Source organism: Vicugna pacos, chromosome 27, assembly GCF_048564905.1.
Source record: "Vicugna pacos chromosome 27, VicPac4, whole genome shotgun sequence".
NCBI classification, from domain to species: domain Eukaryota; kingdom Metazoa; phylum Chordata; class Mammalia; order Artiodactyla; family Camelidae; genus Vicugna; species Vicugna pacos.
This window is the reverse complement of record NC_133013.1, coordinates 15,972,774-15,994,483: the sequence shown is the minus strand read 5'-3', so window position 1 is coordinate 15,994,483 and position 21,710 is coordinate 15,972,774. Positions and strand designations below refer to the sequence as shown.

Here is a 21,710-nt window from a genome sequence, read left to right as displayed (position 1 = left end):
TGTGCCCATTCTTTGAAGTAAGGATGGATTTTCGTCTCTTTTAAAAATTTCAATTTCAACATTGCTTGGTGAACATAACAACACAGCAGCAATAGCTACCATTTATTGAGCACATACATCCACAATGTGCCAGACGTCGTGCTAAGCACTTCACGCTAATGATCAAGTTGAATCCTCAGAATGATTCTATAAAGGAGTCATTTTTATAGCAACCCTACTCCCACTGTACCTCATGTGATGAATTAAGAATGTAAAGCTCAGGGTTACCACTGGTAAGTATGAGTTGGCAAGTTTCGTATTCAGAGCCAAATATTTATTTTTATATAGATTTAGAATTTAAAGCTCCCGCTAAGTAGCCATGCTACCATACAGAAGGAGAAAGGAGAGACGGAAAGGTTTTCTAAGTCCTAAGATGTCTTAAGGCAAAGAGATTGTTAATGTCTACTAATTCTGTGGTATCAAGAAAAAAGACAATCAGAAAGCAAAAGTGAGGGAAGGGATAGGAAACAGGGGAGGAGAAGAAGGAGGAAAGGATGGAAGGAAGGAAGGAAAGAAGGAAAAGAAGAATATTAGTAACCTATAATGGAAAAGAATATGAAAACGAATATATGTGTGTATATGTATGACTGAACCATTATGCTCTGCACCACAAACTGACATAACATTGTAAACTGACCAGACTTCAATAAGAAAAAAAAAAAAAGATACAGTTAGCCATTGGTGCCTTAAATTAGCTGGAGATTACTTGTCAATTTTGAGTGGCAAGGTGATCTAGTGGAAAGAGCTTGTGTCGAAGCTAAGAGGCCTGTGCTCTGGCTTCAATCCATTTATAACCAGCTGTGTAATTTTCAGCACATGACTTACCCTGCTTATTTCTATTTCTTCATCTATTGAATGGGATAATAATCTGCTTAAATCACCCCAAAATAAAATGAGACGGTAAACGCAGGGGGCTTGGAGAAATTGAAACTGCTATTAAGTGGAGTATGTTATTACTGATGATTCTGCATAAAACACCAGTTAAAATGCCCCTCTTTCTTTCCTTTTGTTCCCATAACACCCCATTCATGCCTTCTTCTTAATTGGCCCGGCAAAAAATTTTCTGTCTTTCCAGAGACAGAAATCATCTTAATCATGTTTATTCCAAAAAAAAAAAAAAAAAAGTCATCATTCATTTGTTCTTTTGTTGAATTAATTAACCCACTTGTGCCCAACTAAAGCATGACTGGTGCTTAACTTTACAGCCAAATTTTGGTCCCATGTACTTCATGCTTTCAGTCCCTGAATTCTCCTTCAGGAAATGCAAATGTAAAGAAATGCAAATGAACTGTATTATTCACATAAATGATGCACAATGGGAAAGGTAAACGTACCGAAAACAAAATCAAATAGTGTATTGCCCAGCTATCTACACAATATCTGGCTTAAGGATTTGATAGCCCTGAGCTGCGTGCTGGCTGTCTGTGGAAGAATCTGTTGATTCTTAATCAAATTTGCGTAAACTCTCCTTTAACCAAATGACTGTCAGGGATCAGACCTGGTCCACACATTTATTATCTCCTTTGACAGTGGTCCTTCCTGCTGGGCTGTTTGCTCCATGGGGTCTGTCTGAAGGTTAACTCAAATAAGCAGATGGGAAAAAATGGTTTCAATTACCAGCAATCCTAGGGCATTTTAATATCCAGTAGTTTCACTAAAGGAGAAGTCTGCAGAAATTACAAATGAAGTCAAGCAGGCTCTGGGCCCTTGGAGAGTGTCAGAGCTTGCAGGGAATGTTAGACTTCCTCGTCTGCCCTGATTAAATTAGCATCAGCTTTCTCTACTACAGGAGTGTCCAGAACATTTATGATGTAAAATTTCTCGGGACTTTGCCACTGAAAGAGTAAGGCAATATAATTTGACTCTCTTTCATGCTCTCTCATTATGATACTGCTTTGTGATAAAAGCAGATTCAGGAGTTACTTTAGGGGTGAAGGTGAAGGTAGGAGAAGCAGTGTTCCCCACCAAGGCTCTTTCGGACTCAGCTTCATGTCCTAGGAACCAATTCCCAGGCTGCAGGCATCTCTCCCAATCTATCCATCTAAGGCGCCTTCAGCAGGAAAAGTAAAAGCAAACAGAGTGACAGATAAAATTCACTCCAGTAACTGCTGGGGGTGACTTTCCCCAGAGCTCAGTCTAGGAGGTTTGTACAGAGAGGTCTTGACAGATAGGTTTTCACGTGGCAGTAAGCAGAAAACCACATCATATATCCCTTAATAAGATCTTGTAGAATCTTTTGGGTACTTCACGAAGTCCATTTTGGTAGAGTGAACATACGCCACATGTATGGGTGTGTTTGTATTTCTGGAAGGCTTCATTTATGTACAAAGCTTAGTAAACAGCGGACAAATTCAACTCTGATACCTGAAGGAAGCAGCGGTATCAGTTTAGAGTAATCACTTCTCCATGTTAAGTGCTCACAGTTCCAGCAGTGATACATGACGTGCTTTCAAAACCCCTCACCCATTTGTTAACTTCCTCTGAGCCCACTTCAGTTTTTCGGTGTCCTCTAAGGATGCGGCCCAGAACTAAACACAGACCTGCTCAGGTCAGTATTAACTGGAGATTAGCAATCACTTTCTACTACTATAGGAGTAATTCAAAGTTCATTCTAACAAAGATGGTAGATCAAGGGCACCACCATTTTGGTACCCAAAATATGGCCATTTAAAATAGCTTATTATAATTCAGATGGTATTTTGTAAGTTTTACTTTCAGCATGGGATTTATACTGTGAGACCTCTTCTCGTATATATCTAGCAAACCCTAGAACACTGTCAACCAAGCTGTTATTAGCCAATTGGATCCTATTGTTTATCACCACTATTCCAAATGAGTATTGGATTAGGGCTTATGGCTATCAAAATGGGAACCTACTGGGGAAAAAGATACTTGGATATTGGGTAATGGAGGTAATTACTGGCAATCATAGTGACTGATAGCTTACTCCATCATCCTGGTACATGATGACATCACTACTTACTGGCACTCACCAGAGGGAACACCGATTTGCCAAGTCATTATACTTACATCCACTTATCCAGTCACTCATCCATCTTCCATCTCATTCCACAAAGGAGTTAAGGTACTTAGAAGGATGCATAATGTGCGTAAATACCAAACATAAAAATAAAGAGCCAACACAATGTCATTTAGCATAGGAGATTGAGACCAGGAAGAAAACCATAAATATAGAGGCAATCTGAACCTACACAGTTAAAATGTTTAACTGAACATTTGCCCCTGGGTTTCATGACACTAAATAAAAATGGGAACATCTTTACACCATTCACATAGTCTTTAAGGAGAAAATACACCCAATTATTAGGGGAAGAACATATGACTGTAGAATTCTCTGTATGGCAGATGAAACAACATAAGGTGAGTAAATCTCCCTTTCTAACTCTGGCCCAGAAACTAAGCAAAACTCAGCTCAGTGCGAAACCAATCTCTATCTCCTCCATGTGATTACCCTAAAATCAGTCATTCTCTTTTTCGTATAGTAGTTAGTCATTAATCAGCACCTCTCAAGAATCATTCTGAGTCACAGACTCTTAGCACTGAAAGAGACATTAAAGTTAATCTATTTCAACCTCCCATTCAAAGCTAGAACTACTGCTTGAAAGCATTAAATTAGCAAGAAGTCCACTCCATTTCAAGGCAGCCTGCTCCGTTTTCACACTTCCCATTAATACCAAATTCATCCTTACATTGACTTTCAACAATAGACTGTCATTTAACTGCCAAAAGAGCAACAAAATCTAAGTCGAATTTTTATATTTAAATACCGTTAACATGTTTAAATAAGCTATCCCAATACAATATCCTTAGATTAGATGCTGCCATGTTTTAAACAGACTCATTGTTCATGAGAACAGTCAGAACATTATTCCAAACAGTGGAAATAAAAACTGTGAAAAAAAAAACTTATCACTGGCTTTGGTAGAAATTATTGAGGCTACCACTTCTGCCTTAGATGAAATATTGATCATTCTCACTCATTGACATGAACAGAGATGCACAGTCACCTTGCTCTGCATTTCCCATGGGCTAGTCACGGTGGCATCTGTGTCAATGTTAATACTTTTTTGTACTTGGATCAAACAGGCAAGGTAGGACAGGCCATGCCCTGCATGATGGAAAAGGCTACTTGAATCTACAAGGTTGATCCCCGTAACTCCTGAGACTTGTACTCTGGGCATTTGGAGTTCTTGAGTCCAAAGCATCTTACAGGAGCCATTCATTGTTTTTGTTACAGTGGCAATAGCATTGGTGCAGTGCATTCGATCCAGAGTTTGAAATGCTTCTGCAAAGATGCTCTCTCACCAAGTGATCACCACCATGACACAACAACAGCAAGGTCAAGAAGATCTCACAACACAGTTGACAGTAGTGACAATCACTGAGAAAGGAAGCTCTGGAACGTGAGCCTTCCCTGATGGGTCCATCTCTCACAAGCAAGAGAACGACCAAAACAGGGACCAGAGAGACTGAATATACAAACAGACCATGGCCAGACCATATATGACAACAGGACTCTGATCCACGTAAGAAGCCCAGAAGACCAAACTGCAGCCTCTGCAACAACCAGCCAGAATGGTCAGGACTGGGTCAGCGATGACCAGCTTCCCAGTCATTGTGCCTGCCTCTCATCCAACTCTGGGCAAAGTAGAGGAAAACAAATATATTCCTCCCAGACCAATCACATGAGGGCTGTCTACCCACTTTCCCCCAAGCCAACAACCCCCAACCCGAAGCCTTCCGCTTCTCTCACTACCTGACTGCCACTGACTCTGCCAAACACGAGTGATGGCGCCTGGTTCCCCTGCTACGGCAATCTCTGAATCAAGAGCCTCTCTGTTCCCATGTGGATACCCCTCACTTACTTCCACAAAATACAAGTACTGCAAGAGTCCGGTTTAAGTGTCACGTTGGTTTCTGTCACACACTACATTTAAGAAGCGTAGGCTTAGGAATTTAACAGCTTGATGGCAAGGAAGTCTTATACTTCCAATGACACAACATTTCCAGGAGTGCACCCTGCACCACTCAACCTCTATGCCTTTGCTTATGCTGTTTTGTTTTTTTTTTTTTCTTCCTAGAAAGCCCTTCCCCAGTTTCTGCCTATAAAAGTAGCCCATTTCCCCAAGCCTTAGCTAATGCCACCTGCTCCGTGAAGCCTTCTTGGACGTCCCCTTTCACGTAATCAAATCTCCTGAAAGAGGAGAGTATGCCCCTCTGTATGGGACTCTGATGACATCCACCTCCCCGTGCAGCTGCTTTGGTACAAGTGCTGTGGCCCCTCCAGAGGAGGCGCAGAGCGCGGAGGCAGCGGCCAACACGGAGCTGTCCAGCTGGGTGTGAATCCCTTCCTTTCTATGTGACTTTTGACAAACAGTTGAACCTCTCTGTACCTTGGTTTCCTCATCGGTTGGAAAAAAGAGAAAAATAATACCTGCTCATAAGGTAGGTGGTTAGGGGGAAGTAAGACGATGCCATAGCATGCTCAGTGAAGTGGTGTTAGGGCACAGAGCAAAGGGTGAGTCTGACTGGGTTCAGATCCCAGCTCTCTCCACTTCCCCTGTGTGACTGTGGACATGCTACCTAACTGCTCTCTGCTCAGACTTCCTTATCCGAAGAGGTAGATGAAAAAAACAGCAACCACCTTAAAGGTTCACAGTGACAGTTAATCTAACACATGCAAACATAAGAGTACCCAGTGAGCTTTAACAAGGATTATGATGTATTATGAGGCCAAGGCCAAGCCAGGTTTCGAGTTCATGGCAAGCACTTCAATAACCTTCCGCATCACCATTCACAGTCACGCATGCTTACTGTATGACTGGGAAAGTCGCCCTGCCTGGGTAACTTAGAAGGGCAGGGTTAGGAGAGAAAAGAGAAGCCAAGCGAAAGAGATTTAATAGCCCTTCTCCATCTCCTTTCTGATTGAATTTTGTCAAGCGTCATCTCTCCGATGAGAATGTTCTTGCCCGTGAAGCTGGATTCCAATCCATTGGTTCTATTTGGCGCATGGGGGCATGCTGACAGGCAGCATGCCTGTGTGTCCAAGTAGACACCGAGCATCACAAGAGCCCTTTCCACGGGGATGGCAGCGGAGTGTGGTGCATGGCTTGCTGTTCTTAATCACCTCCTTTCTGCTCCACCCTCACAGCCATCCTAGAACTTCTGAGCTTCTATTTCCCACCAGTGTTCTGCATTTACCAAGCATTCCTTTCAGTCTACTCTGAAAGCAATTCGTGGATTTCACACCTAGTCTCTGGTCTTTGTGAAACTTATGTAGCCGAGTGATAAAAGAGTAAGTCTTCCGGTGGAAACGTGCCCTTAGGGAATCAGTTCCTGGATTCCTTGAACCTTTTTTCTCTTATCATCTGATTATTTCATGTCTACAAGAAGTGAGGTGTGTATTTTCAGACCTGAAATCTATTGGTTTTGCCTTCACTCCTATTTCATTCTTAGACTTAGCCCCTTCTCCCCTACCTTCCAGTTCCATCATATTCCAGCTTGCTTTCAGTCTCAAAACTTAAGGACATTAGCATAAATAAAATTTCTAGTTCTGGTCTCCAAAGTGATTTTTTTTCTTTAGAGAAAATAGTGGCCTATCTTATTTACATTCCCCGACTGCCAACACCATGGTTATCACTTTCAAAACATTGTGGCAAATTTTAAACTTCAGGAATCATAAAAGTCTAGAGTTTGAAAGATCCTACAGAGAGTAAATCTGTTTTCTGACTCTGGCATGTTTACACACATCTAGAGTTGGAGGATAACTGGAAATCACCCAGTTCAGTCTTCTGGTTTTTCAGATAAGGAATCCGAGACTCAGAGAGGGGACCTGGGACACTACACAATGGCAGGTAAACAACAGTTCTCAAAAATGGGTGGTTTTGACCCACAAAGGGACAGCTGGCAAGGTCTGGAGACATTTACGGTTGTGACAACCACCGTGTGTTACTGGCATCCAGTGGTAAAGGCCAAGGATGCGCAGCACAGCCCCCTCAACAAAGCAATACCCGGCCCAAAATGTCAGTAGTGACGAGGCTGAGAACTCTGGGCTAGAGAGCATCCTTGCTTCAGTAATCCATTTAATGTCTACGGCCAGCAAATACCCATAATCATTGCATAGGAGCCTCACAATCCAAATTAAACGTCTATCCCCTGCCCCTGAAGAGGAGACGTCTACTGGCTTCCATTTCACCACTTTCCCTGGTCATCTTTTTAATGTTTCCTGACTGAGAATACGAATGGTCTCATTTCTGTGCCAGTGTGGAGCCAGTGAGGAAGTATCAATAGCAGGGAGATTTGCGGGGGCAGGGAAATTTTATTTCTAGTTTATACTTTGGGGTTGATCACGAGCAGCTGTACTCAGCCCATTCGTGGGTGACTGAGGAGAGCCCGAGGAGTGTTAGGGCACAAAAATTGATTTGTTATGGTAACTGGCAGTGATTTTCACTGGTAAATGAGACTTCAGATGAATGATAAAATGATGATCCAATTTGGAAGTCAACCTGATGGTTGTTTCAATGGCCTCTTTCAGGATATCATTTCACAAGAGCTAAAAAATAAATTGACAAACAAACTCATGAATTCCTTTCTACAACAATATATCTGAGTGAGAAAATATAAGGAATGTTGCCACTAGATCTTGCCATTAGCTGATCTAGGGGGGGGAATAAGTAAGCAAGAACCTATCAAAATCATGAGATGCCAGAATTTAAGAAAAAAAATCAATAAATGTGGCCATTCTATGCTGAGCTGATCATTTATTCAGCTTAAATGTGTTCCACATATGGTTAAATTAAAAAGCCGAAGTGGAAATACAACTTCTCACACTGACCGTGAGCAAGGGGTCAAGGCCAAGCCAGGATTTAATCTGGTAAATGATACTGTGTAATATCAAGTTCCATAATGCTTTTTAAAAAACATTTTGACCTAGAAATTCCCCTTTGGAAGTCTAAACTATTAGTTGAAAATAATGAGGTAAATGAGTGGTAAATGAGTAAAAGTTTATAAATTTTCTAGATCTTCCTAGAGTTGCATAAAACAGCCAAAAGTTGGAGAAGCAACCTAAATGTCTAACCATTTTAAGTAAATTGTAGTGCAATAAACGTAATGTTGGAGGGAAAAAAATGCAATTGCTAGAACCATGAGGTCTTCAAAGAAATGTGGGAAATTCTTACAATACAATGTTAGTTTATAATAAATAATTCACAAATATACATGTACACCCATTTGATAACAAGCCTGTAAATGTGTGCATATGATCAACATCTAAAAATAAACATCAAAATGACAAAAGCAGTGGTAGACACAGACAAAGGGTCATACATTTACAAGCCATGCTGCTTTTCTTATTTTGTTCCCCTAAACTTTTCTATAATATGATTAGGGGGGAAAAGTACATATGTATAGTTAAACTTGATCCAGGACCTTTTCTTCAGTCAAAGTAATACCCAACATATAGATTTGCGTTAGGAAGTCAGTAGCCGTAAGGAAACCTGTAATGAGAATTTGGGAGTACACGGAAGAATAAGCATTGGAATTTAAACTAAGCTGCAGTGAGGATCGGGTCGGCTGTGTTGAACAGGAATGAGTGCGTGTTAGAAACTCCCTCATAAGGTTAACGCAGTGATTTCACATTCTCTTCCGTTTAAAGGTCTGATCACAAAAACCAAGAGTTTCATGGAGGGAACTGGCTATAGAGTTTAATCGTCAAGCCAGACCCTGTTTCTGTAGTTTCTTCTGTGGTATCCAAGCTGGTAGTTCGTTTCCTTGCCTTTGCTTTACTGCCTGAGCCTATGATCATCTTCCCCTCCCACACATGCCCATAAGATGATTTCCCTTCTCACAGTTCCTACCCTGAATCCGGTCCAGGAACCAGGGAGTCATCCTAGATGCTTCCCACTTCCTCACCCCTCCCTACCTCATTCAGTCCATCATCATCTCCAGTCAATTCCATCTCCTGAATATCTCTTGAATTTGTCTCTCCTGTTTGTTTCTAGGACTGCTGCCCTCCCTCCAGCCATGGACAATAGCCTGACTAGTCTCCCTGTCCCCAGCCCCCTTCAGCCCACAACCGTTAAGACACAGATACAATCCCATTCGTTCTCTTCTTAAATCATATTGATGGACAACTATTACCTTTGAAAGTAAACTCCATCTTCCTTAGGGTACCTCAGATGGCTCTTTTTACCTGACCACTGCATACTTCTACTACAATTCTCCCTTAAGTGCCTGAAAATTGAGTCATCATTCTGAACGAAACACATTTTTCTCAGTGCAATTAGACTGAATTGGAGAAAGCAGAAATACCGGCTTTCTCATTCTAAGCATTATGGTCATTTTAATATAATCTAATATCATATTCACATTTTTAGCAGTCATGGTTCATGTTTTAATTATATTACATTACCAGTAAGTACAATCCCTAAATATTTTTTATAAACCTTCTCTTACTAGAGTGATTTCTTTTTGTTTCAGCAAAATGCGGGACTTCCCAATTATCCATATTAAGTTCCTCTCCTGATATTTTGCCCAGGATTCTGTTTTCCCAAGATCATTTTAGACACAAACGTTGCCATGTAATGTGATAACTGCTTGGCCCAGATTTGTGACACCTGAAAATTTCATCATGAGACAACCTGGTATAATTGAGGAACACAGGTTTTAGTGCATTTTAACTCTAATGAGAACACAGTTTAAATTCTAATCCACCACTGACAAGTTATCAAGCATTTGGAACACCACTTATAAATTTTCTTCATCTTGATTTTCATGTCAGTAGGTTGGGTCTAATAACAGATAAAGAAGATGACAGGAGGAGGAGGAGGGCGGTGACAATAAATATTAGTATTTTGTGCCAACTAAGAGCTCTATATACAAATATGTTGAAGAAGGTACACTCATTAGCCCCTTTTTTCTGATGAGTACACTAAAGGTTATAAAGAATAAATTAATTTACCCCAAGTACTGTTAATATACGATGGGTTTAGTCCATAGAAATGCTAAAGGCAATGCGACTGGAATTATCTTCTTCCTTCTTCCTGTCTGAGCCACCCGTGGCTAAACAGATGATTGTTTATTTCACCGGTCCTCTACTGATGGGAACTTCCTTCAGTGCTGCAGCTACAGAGCCAGGCCAACCAGCCTCACGCCCCGACTTTCTGGCTTCTCCCGGCATTTCTGCACAGGGGAACAGATAGTTCAACTCTCCAGCGACACACTTTGACTACTGGGAAACAGGAAGGGGAGCTGTGTGCAGCAGGCAGATAAGCCTCCCCTTCTTCCTTCTCTGCAACGCCGCTGGGAAATGGCTCCGCACAGAGCCTGGCCAGACACACCTCACATAGCTGAGCAAACCTACCTGCCTGCTTTGACCCGCCCAGAAATGCAACCCTCTGCATTACCTTCCATCTCATCCCTGACTCACTTTTCCTCTTCTCTCACCTTCATTTTCTCTCACACTTGGTCTGTGGTGGTTTGCCGGCTCATCTGAGACAACATAGTTTATGAAAGTGTTTTATAATTTATGAGCCACTGCACAAAGGGGAGGTATATATATTGCTGTGATTTTTTGGTTGCTTTCAGAAACATTTGGGGGGTGGGTAGAAATTCATTTCATAAAATAATCAAAATTGCCCTTATTTCCATTTCATCATTCATTATCAGTCTAAAAAGGATTGTGAAACATTGTTGGTCTTTCTGATTCGACATTTGCCTTCTGGGAGGTGTAGTTAAGTGTGAGCTCCATAGAAACCCCTGCAGTACATTCCAGTGTGCTCCTAAGGAGGGCATGCTGGAGCAGGATACTGGACTTGAACGCTCCAGCATATCCAGACTCAGCATAAATAATGTACACTCTCTGTATGGAATTCCATGGTTAGGTTTAGAAATATGAAATGAGACAAAAGCAGCATTAAAGGAAACTAGGATGAAAGAAAAATCAGGAACTCCTTGCCCCTAACCTACTTTCAAACAATTACCTTCTACCTTGTCAGAGAAGTTACCTTCCCCAATTTTCCAAAAAAAAGTCATTTGTGAATAATTCATATTCAACTCAGCCAGCATTTAAGGAAGGCCTAAATTATCTCCCTCTGTGTCCTCTTACAGCACCCGGTTGGTTTTATATTACTCTCTGTTGTTCTTGCTTACTTAATTAACTTCCTTTCTGGCTGGACTATCAACTCCGGGAGAGTAGGAAGCTGTCAATTCCACTCTGTCATATTCTTGGCACCTAACATACTGTCTGGACTTTTTAAAAATGTTTATTGAATGATGAATGAAAGGAATAATGAATGAAGAATAAAGATGAATTGCCCATATATCTGGCCTTCGCTAGGTGTTTTCAGTTATATATATATACCCCCAAGTCACCAACTTCAGCTTAAAACAAAGTAGAAACCTAGTAAGTATTCAGACAGGAAGGAAGGGGGCAGGGCACAGCCATTAAAAGAATGACACAGCAATTAGCACCAAGATGGTGGAAGATTCAACTCCCAGTAGACCTTGAGCCTCACTGTAATATATTAGCATGCTCAATGACACTCCCACAGGCGCCGGGACAGTTTTAAGGCTGACCATAAACGGTCAAAAAGTGGGTGATGTCCCAATTCCTGGGAATCAAAGCCCCTTTCCCAAAGTGGTTGGAATAAGCCTCCCACTCATTAGCACATGAAGTCACAGAGCCCATAAAAACCAACCCACACCTCGTGGCTTCTCTCTTGCCTTTTGAGGTGCCCCGCATTCTGCCTATGGACTGTGTATCTCCTAGACCTCCTGGCCCCTCTGGCCGGCTGAGACGGCCTGCACTCTGTCTACGGAGTGCACATCTCTCTGAATAAATCTACTTTTACTCAACTGTGGCTCGCTCTTGAGTTCTTTCCTGTGCAAAGCCAAGGACCCTCACTTGATGGGGCGCATACCAGGGACTCACCTGAGACCTGGGACATGGCCCTCCTCTCACACCCCATATTTTGCCTGTATCAGTATATGTTAACTAATTGATGAAACAATTATAAACATATACAAAAATATCTAATGCCTACCTTCTAACAACAGGGTTCAAAGTATTGTAAAACGTTCTCATTTGCATTCAGGAAATGCAGGCATAGAAAGAGAATTACTGCTTAGTTTTAAAAATAGAAATCTCTGAGGCTGCTCCCTTGGAGTAAAGACATGGCAGAGAATACTGAAAAACTGGCTGGAGGGATGGAACCCCCACCTGTCCCTCCTAGTCAAGGAGGGTATTGGTGCCTGGGGTCCACTCCATTCATAGAGAGAGAACTGGATAACCCTGGATAACTCTTCCATAAACTGAACCCTGTCTTTCTCAGCACGTTTGCAAGGAAACGTTACTCCAAGGAACTCAGTCAAGCACCAAGAACCAAAGAAATGCATCTCAAAAAAAAAAACCACCTAAATTAAACCAACCCTTTCTTTGGTTTTATATCTACTCCCTCAGGGTATCTGGCTTATTGCATTTGCATTAATCACGTGGGGACAGTAAGATTTACAGAGATAACTATCTTTTCTTCTTCTTGGTCCTTTGAAGCCAAATTATTTTTAATGGATCAGAGGTCACTGGAGGCTCATTGGATTATCCCATGTACCAGATTCTGTCCTTATTTTTGATACAATGAAATACTTTCCACAATGGGCATTTAAAATTCACAGCTCCCAGGGTTTTAGAAATCCCAGGAAAGGCCCCTGCTGGCAACCTTATTAGCATCTCTGCCTCTTGATTTTTATTTAATTCCTTTTACTGTTCTATCATAATGCTGGTAGACATTATGGAATGGAAGGCTCCAGAAAGAAGACAATAGTTCACTACATTATTAAGCCTGAGTTGATAAATGGCTCATAATGTGCTTTGAGATCATATACAAAGAGGTTAAAAAACAAAAGCAAAAACAGAACACTAAGGCAACACTTGTCCAATTACAGTTAATAAAGAAAAGAAAGGGGATTGACATGAACGATCAAATAGAGGTTCATACTCAAATGACAGTTTATCACCCAGATTTCATAATTGTCTCCACAAAGGAATGGAGTGGCATTCCAATGGCAAAACGGGCATTTGGAAAATGGAACTCTGTTTTAAGCCCCAGAATAGGGCAGGATGTTAGAGAATAGAGGTATGGGGCGGGGGGGGGGGGTGGGCAATCAACCTGTCTAGCATTAAAATGTTAGCACCAATGAAATGCCTCATATTGGGGATTATGTTCACCTTTTCAATCACATTCACATACAGCATCTCATTCTAGCTCACAAAAACCCTGCAAACAATGTCCTTGCCCTAACAGAAAAGTTAGAGCTCCCCAACTTCCCTTTCTTCACCCCTAAGCCTTTCCCACCTCTCCGCAGCCCAAGGATGCTCTAGATCAGTGCTTTCCTGGGAACACAGATCACCTGGGGACCTTATTAATATGCAGATCCTGAAGCAGCAGGTGGAGCCTGAGACCCTGCATTACGGACAGGTCCCCGGTGAAGCTGAGGCCACTACACCCCTGTTTAAACGATCACCTGTGAGAAGCAGCATCCTGAAAGGATTAGTGTCCTATATCATCGCAGAAGATTTAGCCTGAAGCTACTCTGATACACACTTAATGAGATGCATCATTGTTCCGTGCTAATTGATAAGTAGGCAGAAATAGCAATTTACAGACACCGTTTGATTTTCACAAAAGTCAAGCCAAGCACTTCTAGATTTGATTTAAAAGCTGACACTGGAAAACTATGGTGGGCCCACTGGAGATCTTGGATTCAATAAACTGAAGCATGAGCTCTTCACCTTTTAGGGGGGGTTCCCCACTCTTTTAAAAAATCTTAAAAACTGGAGACATTCTCGCTAGAAAAATGTACACATAGGCACAAACAATTATATAATTATTTCAGTTCCTATACACTTGTTCTACAGGCAATTTAAGAAACTTTAACCTGGTGGTGTCCCTGGAACTGGAAAAACAAACAAGCAAAAATAAAAACGTCTTTAAACTCTCACTGGAATATTAGACAGTTGTTAAACACAACTTCTCTGGGAGAACTAAGCCAATTACCTAAAAGAGCAGATGAAATACACACACCCATACAAACACACACACACACACACACACAGACCCCCACCCGCCCCCCAAAAAATTTGAGACTTTATAACAAAAGCCATGGAAGAGTCTCCATAGCCCAGAATGAATCAGGGGAAAGCGAACAAAAACAGAAACTACAAAACCCAGTTCAAAACCATCTTGCCTTTTACCTCTGCCTCATCTCTCAGTGACTGAGAATCTGACGCTCCAGGGGTGCATCATATAATGCAGAGTCCTGGGCCGCCACACACCCCAGAACAAACGGAGACACGGTTCAGAAATCTGCATCCTGTAAGATCGCTAGGTAATTCTTATGCACACCTAAGTTTTGAGAAATACCATTCCTCAGATTACATTAATGAAATTAACATACCTCCCAACTCTCATTCAAAGCTCAGAAAGAGTTATATCCCATTATGAGGCTACTGGAGAACGGGGAAAAGATTTCCAAGAGAATAGTGATCGAAAATATACTCCTGAGCTGCGCTCATTATAGAATAGGCTTTTTTTTTTTTCTAATTGAAGTACAGTCTGTTACAATGTATCAATTTCTGGTGTCCAGTACAACGTCCCAGTCATGCATATACATATGTATATTCATTTTTATACAGAATAGGCTTTTAAACTCAGCAATTGTGGAGGAATTTAAATGTTTCCTGTCCTCGCCTCCTCACTCCTTCCTTAGTCTTCTTCCCCTAGAAGCAGGCTCACAAATCCCCCCTTTATTTGACACTCACTGTATATAGTTTGGCTACTATCTAGATTAGACTGCATACAAAGTTTGATAGAATAAATGGTAGATTATATATTCCCTAGAATAGAGGGAATTCTAGCCAGTACATACAGATGTCGTTTTGATATAGCTAAATCTATAAATACAGATGTATGGATACCAGCCTCACAAAACCAAAAAAAATCGATGGTTCTGAAACCCAGCTTTATACTAAAGTTAATAAAAATCACAGATACCTAATCTCCAACCCCAAAGGTTCTAATTAAGAAGATCTGAATAAGACAATTACGGATAAAAGTTGGAATCTAAGCCTCTTGATTTAAAATTGAAAAAAAGAAAACCATCATTAAAAATTACTATATACCATCAATCATAATACGAATGATTAACATGTATTCAGTGTTTATTATGAAATAATAATAAATGTTTTACAGACAGTCGCTCATTCCATCTTAACGGCATCTCCATAGGTAGAAACTGTGAGGAACACCACTTTTACAATGAAAACTCCTAGAGGTCAGGTAACTGTCTCAAGGTCACAACTGCTAAAGGCAGAGCTCTCCCTCAAACTCTGTGTCTGACCCAGACACCCACACTAAACAGCAAGCTATACTTCCTGCATGGATCTAAGGAGAACCACTGGTCTGTGTGTATGTTTGTGCACAGCTGTGCGGTACGCACACATAAATGTGCTTGTGGTAGAGAGAAAGAATGTGTGTGTGTACCCTGGAAGAAGGAAAATGCTGCAGCTTGGGACACTTGGGGAAGACAGGTATCCTCAAATAAAGACTGGTCAAGTCCAAAGAGCTGTGTGAGGACAGCAGTTCTCTAATGGGACGTCGGTCATCACACATATGTGACACTCATTCTATACTAAAGAAGGCATTGAATATAAAAAGAAAAAAAATGAGGAGATTGTAAAAGGTCTTACATGTCCTCAAGAGGAGGTGAATTTTCTGCAGCCATAATGAAGGGTTATAGGCAGTACTGTGACTTAAATAGGTTTGGGTTATTGAAAGATCCCTCCATTGGTGGTAGAGAGGATGGATTTCTGCAGGGTCTACAATACAAGAGAAGCAGTTTGCAGGCAGGGAATATAAACACCCAGTTGAGTCACTCTTCAAACCTTAGCTGAGCCACCCATCTTCTGTCCTTCCTCTGCCTAAGACTCTGCAAACGGCCCATGAGTCAGCAGCACTGCCAAGGAGCCTGTCAACAGCCTGCTTGGGTGGGCGCCTCACAGCATTGTCCTGAGCCTTAAGCAGCCCACGGGGCCCAGTCACATGCCTTTGAACTTGCAAAGGCACCATGCACGTGACTCTAGGTCACAGCCTCTCAGTGTGAAGCACACAGCTGTCCACATAGACTGGAAGACGCTAAAAAAAAAAAAAAAAAATGAGTCCCCAAAGGATGCATCACTCGGTTTTGGCTTTTCCCTTCAACAGCCTTAACAGCTTTGGGCGAGTCCCTAATAGGTAAAGTCAGCCTCTCGGTGGGTGGGACTTCTACATTAAATACAAATTATGGATCTAAGCCTATAACCTAGCAATGGAAACTATATCTCAGAGAAACAAAAGCAAGAGAATTTTTATTTTAATTAGCCAACTAGAGACTGGAAAAAAGAAGAGAAACTATCATATTAATAATAATTATTTGAAGGTAATAGCATATATTCTTTAATGCAGTTCCAACATAAATGTCACTGTAAGAAATGATATTTCATTTCAGTACTAACAAATCAGGCACTTAGTGTGCTGGGGGAGAAATGATTGGAACTACTTTAAAGCCGTGTTAACCAGAGAAACTGCAAAAATATTTATATTCTTATGAAGGAAGGAAGGAATGCCCCTCGTGGGTGTATTTAAGTGTCCTCCATCTTTTGGATAAATGGTAACGCTAAACAAAAAATGGAAAGATGACCTTAGAATAATAACCTCAGGACCCAACTGGGACTCAGCCTCTCAATGTACAAAAATCATTTGCAATATGTTCAGAATGGAAATTTCTATACTGCTTTAGAGCCCATTGACTTCTTTACATACCTCAAACAAAAATCACCAAGACACCAACTCAGGGCTGGCTTCCTTCCCTCAGGGTGGGCCCCCCGTATGTAAAATTACTCACCATCCTTTTGCTTACTGTCTGTAATTCTGCTCAGTTCCTCAACAGTGTTTGTAAGGACAGAAAGACAAAGGGAAGGAGAAAACCAATCCATTCGGGGAGGTGTTTCATATAGAAAATGGGATTTTTAAGGCAAAATCGGGTCTGGCACTGTTAGGGCTTTTTCTAGCCAGTTCCTTCTCCATTCTTTCTTATAGAGACCTCACGCAAAGGCCATGTGGGAAACTGCACAGGGAAAATGCCAGGCTGATATCTGAAAACTACCCCACTGGGCAGCCTCTTTCATCGTTTGCCATTTCCAACAGCCACTAGGTACATTGCACAGAAGACGGAGAGTTGGTGAGGGCCTGGACCTATGAGCCATTTAGTTTTCAAACTAAAGCCCCTAAGGACTTTGAGTGTCCAGTTGATTCATTGTGAGCGGCACTGATACTTAAGCGGCTAGAAGCTGTTCGCTGATTTGGCGCTTGGAGAAACAAAGGCAATGAAAGCCACCAATCCAGTAAATCTGGGAGGCATGCACAGAGTTGTCTTCTAAACAAGTGACTGGCCCATTTCCATCAAGAAGCATACAGCCAGAAAAGCACAAGTCTAAATGCAGAAGGTCTAAGAGTCGCAACAGTCCAGGCTAATTTTTTTCCCAATCCTATGGGTTCTGAATGTCAAGAGAGTGAACAGATTCCTGGATCATATATACATAGTATGTATGTATTTTCTTCTGGCCATTACAAAAATGTTGTGCAGGAGGAAGGAAAGGAATCCTTCTAAGTATCTGCATTTGATATATGAAACATACATGTTCATAGAGGTCGGCAGCTGACAGCACTGCTGGTGAGTAACAGAGTGAGGTCTTTGGATGCCCAATTCCAAGCCTCTCCAACAAGCTCACTCTTCTTCTTATTTCGCATTGGATTCATGTGGATAAGTAAGGATTAATTCAGTCGCATAGTTTATTAATTCAGTAATAAAAACAATTCTTTTAAGCTACTGTTTTGACTAACTGGCTATTTAACAGAATTAATAGGTCAGAATGGATGGTTCAGTAGCCCTGTGTCGAAATATCTCTTTGACCAAGTGGAAAGTTCGACAATATTCATCACCTATCACTCCCTGGACTTCCTTTGAGAGCTGACAGATTTCTACAAGCACCAGATTGTGTAGATGCCAAGTGCTTCCTGGCTGTTCCAGGAAAGTATCAAAGCCAACACAACAAGCTTCAATGCTGGTGAGGTCCAGATAGTCTTGGGGTTGAATAGAAGTCACCAAGGAGTAGGCTGTCAGCTTGCCTAACAAATGTAAAAGAGTCTATTACCCCGGCACTGTCACCGTGTCCCTTATTTATGCTCCTCTAGCCGGGGAGTGGGAAAAGCCTGCTGGAACAGCTATCCAGCTGCTCATACAGTTAATATAGCTGTAGAGAGAACATGATTTATAAGAGCCCTTCCCCTCGACATTAGAACATGACTCTCAGGCACACTCATCTTGGGGAGACCCACGTCATCCACACACTTCTGTTTGCTCTGGTGACAGTAGGATAACAGAGAGCTGAGGAAGATAAAGCACAGAAGACAGAGAAACGCAACACACACACCTCTTGGCGGTATCTATGCACCGACCTATGCCCTTTATGATGCATAGGGGACTGCTCCACTTGTAAAAGGAAAGGAAATGTTCTCGTGTTTAAAACAGCCAGGCAGAGGTTCCATAAAAGTTGGGCGTGCATGTCTGGGGGAGGCTCCCTGCCGCTTGCTAATGAGGGCAGAAACCAAACCAGCAGGCGTGCACAAATTACTTCCAGGATCAACACAGATTGTGCTGCCAGTGAAGACAGTCATTGAACTAGTCCTTCTGCAAGATCAGGGAGCTACCTGGAGACTTTCTCTTCTTTCAGATTAGAAGGCAGGAATAAGGGGCATGTGATAGCTCCCCATTCCAGCGTGTTACTGCCGGACAGAAAGCACGGGTATCCCGCAGCCTCACATACCTGGTAGGGGCCCTGGTTGCAGCCACAGTAGCTGCTCTCCATCGTGTAGCTTCTGGACACGCCCATCTCTCTCCACACCACCACCCGGGCTGTGGAGGCTCGAGATTTCTCCACCAGGAAGCTGCAGCTGCTCATCGTGAATGCCGGCGCCAGCTTATCAAGGATTTTGGGAAGAGTCTACAATAAAAAAAAAAAATCAAATTATGATATGATATGCAGGTGATTGCAGTTAAAAATAGATTCTCAATATTTATTCAGCATCTCAATATACCAAACACTTAATATTGCTACTACAAATCTTATATCAGTCCTAACTAATGATAAAAATCATTTTAAAGATGAGGAGACGGAGGCTTAGAAAAGTTAGAAGAAATAGCTTAAGTCCAACTACAAAGGGGCTGGAATGGGATCCAAATGCCAACGTGGCCAACTCCAAAGACTATGCTCTCTCCACTCCATCCTTCTGCATCTCGGTGGACCAAGGTTGCAGCACACATTCAGCTTCACACATTGCTGGGGTGAGACCCAAGGAAAGCCACAGGTTTCATAGGGACCTGAAATTTGGAGAGTGACTCCACCCAGCCTTGCTGTTTTCTAGCTGGATTTCACTGATCTCAGACACATGGCCGTTGTTGATTCTCAAGCAGGATCACATATAAAGTTCACGTGTTTCCTGAGAGAGTGTAATTGCCAGAATGAACTTTTCAGCTCATCCTCTGATCCATAAATCTCAAGCTGGACCAATTATAAAGCTTCTAAAAATCCATACGCCCTGGATTCACATATACCATCTTTTCCTAGGGTAGAAAAGCTTTATGTGGACCACTTGATCTCCACTTAGAAGGCATGAGTAGACCCTTGGCACTCTCTGATGGACAGAAAGGGGACTTCTAGTCAAGGATGACGTCTCAGAGTTGATAGTACACCACATCTTTGGGACAGCGAAAATACTACACTTAGCCCGGAACTTCTGTGACATGAACAAGAAGGTTTCTCTCACTTCAGCAGTGACAGAGTCTCCACAAACTAGCACATGATATAAAATTATGTACATTAGATAACAAATAGTGAAATGGCAGGCCTTTGGACAAATTGAAGGGAAAAGGTAGAGAAACAAAACACATTGAAGAGAATGTCAATTAAGGAATTATTTTTAAAGAAATGCAGTTTTGTTCATTTCTAGAACACTGAGCAAATTTCTTAATAAATCTCTGATTCTTATTGCCCTCATGTATAACACAACTGTTAATTATATTAATATAAAGATTAATATAACTATTAATTATATTATAAATTACATGTAAGTATATATTAATGTAATGATGAATATAATTTGCTATGATCTCTAAGTCCCTAAATAGACTCCAGACCTATAGTGTCGTATTTTAAGGAAAATAAAAAATGCTAATGTTATCCTTATCTAGTTTCTCCAATTGCTTTCTGATTGATTTCACCTCCCCACACTCGTCCCTCACTCTCTGTGATTCCCTCGCCCCATTTTCCTCCTTCAAAGCGTTCATCACAGTTATAGTTAAATTACTGCGTAGGTAATTAGTCGTTTAACTTCTGCCTCCTCTGCAGCCCAGAAGTTCCATGAGGGCAGGTCTGTGCTTTGTCCATAGGAAAATCTCTGCACATGAAGCCATGCTGCTCGCAGAGGGTACTTCATAACTATTTGCTGAAATTAGTAGAATCTGCTAGTCCAGGCCCTTAGGGGACTGCCTAAATAGACATAATTAGAATATATATGTATATAATATACATAAATATATAGAGAATATATATACATACATAATTAGAATACATATATGGCAACTAAAGTGATCGAGAATACTTGAGTATAGTTTTAATTTATCAGTGTTTTTACCTTGTTGCAAAAAGTTTAATCCGACATCGTTTAAATGACCGCTCCTTTCTCACTTAAATGAACCTTGCTTTCTTAGCTGGTTCAGCCCCTCTCCAAATGACCACACGGTCAAATGAATGGCATGTGTCTGGGAGAGCTCGATAAGCTGTGATCTGTCCCCTCACGGGAGCCTGGAGGATGCGAAATTTACAAAGTGCAGTTGGAGAACCTTCTTCCATCTCCACAGGGACAGTTTCTCCGTTCATTAGTAACAGACTCCAAACTATCTTATTTACACTAAAGTTTTCTCATTCCATTTCTCTTTTGATTTAACAGAAACTGATGTCAGAGTAAGAAATGAAGGTGATGATAGCAATGATAAGTGGAGACTGTTTGTTATGTTTTGTTTTGTAAATGAATAGGAAGTTGATGAACCTTATACATGAACTGACTGACTGGAGTCTTGCTTCAGTGTTTCCTGGGCTCCCCCTCCCCAGCTTGGGTGAGGAGAGACTGCTTGGGACATTCACCTATTCCTCTGCCACTTGCTCTGTGCCCTTAAACTTGATCTCAGTTTCCAGAACATTAAAATGATAATAGATAACTTTTCACTGAATACTTACTATGTATATGACATGGGTTAATTCATTTAATCATCACAGGTCTTTGAGGTAACTTTTGTTATTATCGCATAATATACAGGCCAGACAAGTTATCTTTTCAGTGGTCAAAAAGCTGGCAAGAACAAATCCAGAATTTCAGCCCAGATGTTCTAATTCTGATCATATGAGTTTAACCACTGCAAACACTGCTTCTTCAATGAGGTATTACTATCCCACAAGAGTGTAAAAAGCTTCAACTAAGATGTAATATATCCAATATATGAGG

At 41.4% G+C, this 21,710-nt stretch overlaps 1 protein-coding gene across 1 annotated transcript in view; it reads right to left on the bottom strand.

Annotated features, from left to right (window-relative positions):
* The window catches only part of AGBL1 (AGBL carboxypeptidase 1), a 645,810-nt gene that overhangs the window by 247,269 nt on the left and 376,831 nt on the right, over positions 1-21,710 (bottom strand). Inside the window, exon 21 of the mRNA XM_072950742.1 lies at positions 18,977-19,153. Within this exon, the coding sequence (XP_072806843.1) occupies positions 18,977-19,153 (177 nt within the window). The remainder of the gene's footprint in view (positions 1-18,976; positions 19,154-21,710) is intronic.